The sequence below is a fragment of the Pteropus medius genome, unplaced genomic scaffold (genome assembly GCF_902729225.1).
Source record: "Pteropus medius unplaced genomic scaffold, Ma_sr-lr_union100, whole genome shotgun sequence".
Classification (NCBI taxonomy): Eukaryota; Metazoa; Chordata; class Mammalia; order Chiroptera; family Pteropodidae; genus Pteropus; species Pteropus medius.
The window spans coordinates 12646531-12653678 of NW_024349799.1; the positions used below are offsets into that span (position 1 = coordinate 12646531).

Genomic DNA, 7148 nt, shown 5'->3' on the forward strand with positions numbered 1-7148 from the left:
TGATTTAACTAAACCAGTAGGAAATGCCATTCTAGTGCTGGCTAGAGTTAGCTGAGAATCCACGGCTCCCAGACCCGCAAATTGGCATGCTTGGTACGATGTTTGTTTTCTCCACAGAAATTATTCACCAGTTCATTCTGGAACAGCAGAAAGGAAACAGAGTGCCTCTCTGCATCAACCCTCAGTCTGCTGCTTTTAAGAGCTTTATTAGGTAACTAACTATGTGTATGTAATTCTAACTTTCTTGTTAGAATGAAAATGATGCCATTGTGATTTGGTTATTCAGCATACTTCTGTTTTTATTTAGATAACATAGATAAGAAGTCCAACAGAAAGTTTCTGTTATGAGCTTTGGCTTTAGTCAAAAACAGATTAAAAAGTCACCTTTAGTTTTACACTGATGCCAATTCATTGTGGTTGCATCAGCATTTTTTTCCCCATTTGACCATTGTGCTGCCTGATCATGTATTTGGGGATCCTCCTGCAGCAAGCAACAGTGTGGCAGCCACTCTCCTGGAGTTAGACATGGTCATTTGGGTTCCCACTACCATCTACATTATAATAATAACTGCAAGCAAGAAAATTATTTTTCATAGGTGGACTGCTGATATGTCCTATTTAAGAAGAAGCCCATAGGCTTATCAGTTAAAGAGCTATAAACCTGTTTTGAAATCTAGCAAGCTTCATTCTCTATTCTTTCCTTCTCAGTCTTTTTCTCTAACTCCTTGTTTTAGTCAAAGTCCAGTTGGGAGAAGGAAACCACACCCAGTAAAATTTAGTAAGAAACATTAACTAGGAAAAGATGGTTAACTACTAAGGCATGAAAGAGAATTCAGAAGAGTCTCAAAGTAGCAAATGCGGAAAACATGTACTCCCTCTAAACTGAGGGAGAGTGAACAAGGAAGAAGTGAAGAACTTAAAGGAGGCCCCTCTACCCAAGGCTAATAAGATTTGGAACTCTTCGAAGAGGATAGGAACATACAGTGTGAGGGTGGAAAAGAAACTTTTCAAAAGTGGGGACAGAACTGGTCCATCAAAGAGGTCTGTTGAGTTGCAAAGAAATTTGCCAGAATGTTTAGGTAGACCAGAGCTGGACCTTCCACAGCATAAAACAAGCACACCAGAACCAGGAAAGACAGCTGCTTCCTAATGCTGTGGCCTTACAGAGCTCTTCCAGCGCCCTCTAGCGACAAAGGCTAACATCAAACCATGTGGCAAAAGAGGAATGTGAACAGGGTCTGGCTCTGGTATCACAAAGAAGAGCAGATTTGGATCTGAGAGGCCACACTCTTTCTCCTTTCTCCCCCACCTACCTTTCTCTCTCCTTTTTCCATCTCCCTGCTTCTCTTTCCCTTCCCCTCACTTCCATTTTAATTGGACTTTAATTTGTGATATTGAAGTTGATTGAATTTATTGAACCCAAATCAAGATTTTTTTGTTTAGAATTTTTAAATCAGGAGGACTTTCATTTCTTCCATGCATATTTCAGTAGAAAGAAGGAATCGTGTTGCACTTTTACTTCTCTGTGATTTAAAAGTACTTCGTTTTAATATTTTCCCCTAAGAGTAAGTGGCCCAGTCAGTCAGGTGTTTTAATGCCCTTTAGGGGGCAAATTACTCATTATCCTGAACCCCAAGGAAACAAAATGGTTGCACACACACCATCATGTTTATAAGCTAGTTGGCAACATTAGACAGACATGTGAAATAAATGATAAAAAAGATCTGTGGATGACAAATGCTAAATGATTATCCATTATTACTCAATTAATACTTGATAAAGAATGCTTATGAGACTCATTCAAAATAGATTTCCACTTAAAGTCAGTGCATTTTGAGAGGCTACTTTTAGATGGATAATTCTGTATCCCTTAAGGTTATTTTCCTGATTGATAATAGACATTATTATTCATAATAGCTATCATTTACTTTATATTATGCAGTAGGCACTGTGGAAAGCACTTTGTATACCTTATCTCATTTATTTACCACAACAATGAGGTGGATAACATCATCCCTTTCCAAACAAAAGATGAAGGAATTTGCTGTATGTCACACAACTAATAAATGATATGTTGTTTTCAAGGCCATGTATTAGCCACTGTACCATGGGAGTCTTGAAATGTCACTGTAGAATATAGATCCTTAAACAATTTGGAACAAATGCAACTTTAAAGAAGTTAAGAAACAAATAAAAATCCAGAAATGGACTTTATAATTTTTTAAAAAAGGAAAACAGGCAGCAGTGAATTGCCCTTTGCGGTGTTTCAGCTGATTTCACCATGTCTCCATTTTTTTCTAGTTCCACTGTTGCTCAGCCATCTGAGATGCCCCCCTCTCCTCTAGTGTGGGAGTGACGGTGGAAGATAACGTACTACTGAAGATGTAATGTAGCTTTCCACTGGAGTCTGGGATTTGCAATTCTGGAGGTTAATCATGCTTGTACTGTAATTTTACTAATGAAGTTTTAAATTAACAACCACTACTTGTATGATATGAATAATATTTAGAAATGTTACTAGACTTTTAATCTTGTAAAGTGGTTGTGCTTTTAGAAGAAAAATATTTTACCCAGAGTTGCACATGTTTTATGAATTTAGTGCAGCTGTTATGGCTCACCTCAGAACAAAAGAGAATTGAACCAAATTTGGGAGTTTGGGGTTTTGTGCTTTTTGTTTTTTGTTTTTTTTTCTTTTTTAAAATGAAGTGAGATTGTTCACAAACGCGTGCGCACGCACACACACATACACAGTCATACATTTTGATATTTGAGCCATTCCTGAAAATTATGGGTTTTCTAAAACGAAAGAATCTAGAAACCTTGCCTGCCTGCGACCAATCATGGAGCCACGTGAGATGATCGTGGCTGCACCTGGGGGGGCGGGGGGAGGGGCATGCCACCTAATGATCAAGCCCTATAATTAGCTTCTCATTAGAGCCGTGACGGTGATGTGTGCTGTCTAAAATCCAATGTTGTGGGTAGAGAGAATGAGTTTGTGACTAGGAGAGACTAAACTTCTGTTTTCCTTACCCAGTATAAATATATATATATATATTTAATCTATTTTTATTAGAAGTTTTTCTGCTCTTTCTTACATAAAAGAACCCCAAGCATGCATCTTTCATGTATGTAAATAATTCATTTCTGGGCTAATTTCAAAAGAATCCCAACATTGCTGTATAGAGAGAACTAGCTTGCACATTTTAGGTCTGTGAAATTTTGTGAGACTTTTCCTGCACTGGACAATAAAAATAAATAATAAAAGACAAAAACAAATTTAAAAAAATTTTAAAGCCACAAAAAAAAAAAAGGCACATAGGGAATTATGTCAAATGTGTTTGTGTCCTTAGGCAAAGCTGTGGGAGTCTTGAAATGTCACAGTAGTAAATAACTTATTACTTTTTGACAAATTCTTTTTTCTGTTGGAACACTGAATTCTTCTGTGCATATGTATATATGAATACAAACTGAAGGCCTCTACCTCCTGGAGTTATACAACTTGGCTTGTTTACCTCCACATGCTGATGATGACTATTTTTTTTTTTTAAGTTCAATGTGGAGACTTGAAACTTGAATGTCCCTTCCAACTTTTATATTAAAAATAAAAAGACAAGAAAATTGAAGATCGTTTTTCACCTGTACAAGGAATACTAATGGATCGTCTTAAAATTGGTCTAGGAAAAAACCTTGGTGTGTGTTATGGACAATTAACTGTTAAAGTTATTGTAAGTTATCTGTATTTAGCAGAGTATTTTCATCTTGAGTGATCTGAGCTGAATTTGAAGACTATTAATAAGTTATGTTTGGAAGTTTTAACTTCAATGAAGTAATTATTTGCTGTGAAAGAAACAAACATTGAATTACTAAACAAAGATGGTGCAATATCTTTGTTTTTTTTTTATGAGGCTCCTGAGAATCAACCCAACTGAAGCATTTCAATTCACTTGAATGAGAAACGTGTTTAGTATCAAAAGAGCCCAAGACGACACTGGTGTGAAAGGTACAATCTCAGAGGTTGGTCAATTACCGTGGCACACTTACTGGTCACTTTGTACAATGTAGATTTGAAGTACAGTGGTGAAAACATTAAATGTGACATTTGAAAAAGATGTGTCATCAGTTTTATTTCAATTCCTTTGTTTTCTCTTCAGTACAGCTTGTATCCTGAATTTGCAAAGTTTTGAGACATTTCCTATTTATATTTCCATTTAGATATGTGAGGAAATTAGATGTGCTTTAAAAAAAATCTTCCCAGAAACGTTAGCTTGCCAAAAATATATTGAAAACTTAACCAATATCAAAGACATTTTGAGTTAAATGTATACAATTTGTAAGTCTTTCCAGACCTTAGAGTCTACCTAGTGGTTTTTTGAGCAAAGAACCCTGTTTTCATATGAAATCAAACTCTATTAAATAAACAGGAACTGCTCCGAATGAAGCAGACTGCCTAGGGGATTTGATCTCTTTCCCCTCTTCCTTTCTGCTTCCTGCTTCTTGCAGCCCAAAGTTACTTCCAGCTAAGGAAGATGTCCCAGCTGGGTGGTGTGTACGTATTTAAGACCTGACACCAGACTTCCTAACTTCGGAATACTTTTCCAGAAGCTGGATAAACCAACATTACTCTTGGGTTTGTAGATGGCATGTACTTTCCCATTTCTTTTATTGGTTTAGCATAATGAGTGGATTTTTTTTTCCTGACATAGGGTGACTTGACTGTTCTAACTCATCTGCATTAATACAAATACACATATTATTCATTCAGCACCCTTTTGAATACCTACTAAGTGCAAGAATTACTTATAAGGAAGCTTCATTAATATTTAAAAAAATGCTTAAATAAGAAAAGTAGTTTTCATCACTCACAAGAAAGCATTATGAACTGCACATATAACACTTTGCAACTAAAGTTCTCCACAGATAAATGTTAGAAAAAATATATTGACCTATTCCCATTGGAACCTGCTCAGCTAACCAAGGAATCTGTGCCTTATTTTTTTTATTTAAAATTGTTGATAATCACAAAAATGTGGAATTTCTACAGCCAGTGGAGTCGGTATGGATAAGTTAGGGCTATAATCAGCTGCATTTTGTTTGCAGTTTAAGAACCCAGAAGATGACTCATAAAGTTTGTAAGTTTTTTTTCCTCCACGAGATGTCATTTAAAATATTTTTTTATCAAAATAAAAATGTCAAAGAATAGAATGTAAAATTTGCATGAATTATGAAACTAAGGTAGCTTTCTGGGGGTGATGTTTCCTACTATGCCCTAGTAACATCTCAATATATTAGTAAATGGACACTTTTAGAGTCTTCCCTGCAGTATTTGACTTTCAACCTCTCCTATATGCCTATTAGAAATTTCCATATGGGTGTCTTATAGGCACCTCAGCTATGTCAAAAATGAAATAAATGTTTCACCCTACAACTTTATTACTATTAGATCATTCTCACTTTACTGGCCCCATTTTTTCCCCTTTCCTAGACTAGCAAAATATCTGAGGCTTAACTAGCTAGGGCCACTCTGAGCATCTCAGGAGGAATTGTGGAAGGGAAAGGAATTGTGTGTTCAGTTGGGGGCAAAGGGGACAGAGTTGTGAGCCAACCCAGGCTGTAGCTCTCTCTCGTCACACTGGGTTAGGACCTGTGCCGGGGTGGTACTCTGACAACACAGCACCAGGTTTTCTTTTTTTGGCAGGTGAGATGGAAGAGAAAGACTTGAGCTGCGATACTCCATCTCTTCTCTACGCCTCAGTACTGTTCCTGGGCTTCCCCATCCACCCAGCTACATAACAAATCAGAGTCCTCCTCGCTCCCATCTTAACTCCAGAATTCATGCACATTATGCATTCCATTCTTTAATATACTGCTAATGTTTTAACACACCATAAAGGAGGGGGAAAAGTAAAATTTTTTCAGTTAATGAGTTAGATGCTATTAAATCTTATTTTCCGTTTTGGAAATCAGTGCTGAATTAGACTGAATTTAACATCTAGTTTCTCCTCTCCCAGGTTTAAAATAATTTGAGAATCAAACACATTAAGTAGTAACATTTTCCCCTACACTTTTAAGTGACTTTTATCAATGAGCCTAGATACTTGGAAGAAAAGGTAAATTTTGTTTTTAGGTTGCTGTTGGTAGAATTTTTAACAAGTGGACCTTCTCACTAAGAGGTCAGTCAGAATTTATGTGAGGTAGCAGACCTCAAAGGTCTCTGATCCAGTAGTCAGTCTCCTACTCTCTCAGGGGAATACTCATCGGAGACCTCTTAGTAAAGAAAGATGGGTTTATTTAAGTTTTTATTTTGATAATACTAATTTTCACAGCTCATCCTCACAGCCAGCTTATCTATTCTAATTCTTAATTGCAGCAATCATGCTGTGGTTTTTAAAAATGAACAGCTTTGCCTTAGAGTTTTTGAGAATGTTTATCCTTGAGAAGAAAAGTCTTGTAAAGACAATATTGTGATCCTTTTAAAACTATATACATATATGTAGTTTCTTTGATGTGTGTTGGTAATACATTCACATGGTACAATCTACAAAAGCGTAGTGTAAAGGAAATTGTTCTTATAGGCGCAAACCACTATTTCTAGTTACTGTGTATCATTCCAGAGATAGATACTCTACATAATCAAGCTTATATATTTTTATAGGAATGATAGTATAACTTGTGCATTGTCCTGCATCTTGCCTTTTCCATTTCATATATGTAGAAAATTATGTGTCTTCATTCCACATGAAGACACATAATTTTAATTTGAGCCATAATTTTTTATTACGAAGGTGAACAATGAATAACTTATTCATTACCCTTTATCCATGTTTTATCCTTTGTCGTGACATTTTTCTCCATGAAGGCAAATAATTCAAGGGAGAACCAACTAACCAGCTTTCCCCAGGTAAGCCATCGCTCACATGTATAGTAGTACATGTTTTAAAATTTCTTTTTTATTTTATTACAAATTTCACTAAAAGTGTTCAAACCGCATTTTTTTAACTTTTTTCCATCCCACTAACCACACTGAAAAAAAAAAAATGAAAGGCATTTAGGTGTACAAATTTCCTCACTTTTGTCAGATTCAGATGTAGCCTTGTCTATTCATTTGTGTACCTTTTCTCATACCATACTGTTTTCCAAATTTTTTTTTA

General features: G+C 35.9%; 1 protein-coding gene across 3 annotated transcripts in view; it reads left to right on the top strand.

The window, feature by feature from the left end:
- Positions 1 to 4109, top strand: part of NLK (nemo like kinase) — a 130504-nt gene extending 126395 nt beyond the window's left edge. The window contains exons 10-12 of one of the 3 annotated variants that reach the window (XR_005658041.1): positions 118 to 211; positions 2302 to 2428; positions 3550 to 4109. Coding sequence is in view for 1 of the 3 variants with exons in the window: in XM_039886074.1 (XP_039742008.1) it covers positions 118 to 211; positions 2302 to 2356 (149 nt within the window). In the remaining 2 variants the exon portion in view is untranslated. Of the gene's footprint in view, positions 1 to 117; positions 212 to 2301 lie in introns of all 3 variants that reach the window. The other 2 variants (XR_005658042.1, XM_039886074.1) reach the window with 2 other exon arrangements.
- Positions 4110 to 7148: the final 3039 nt, after the last annotated feature.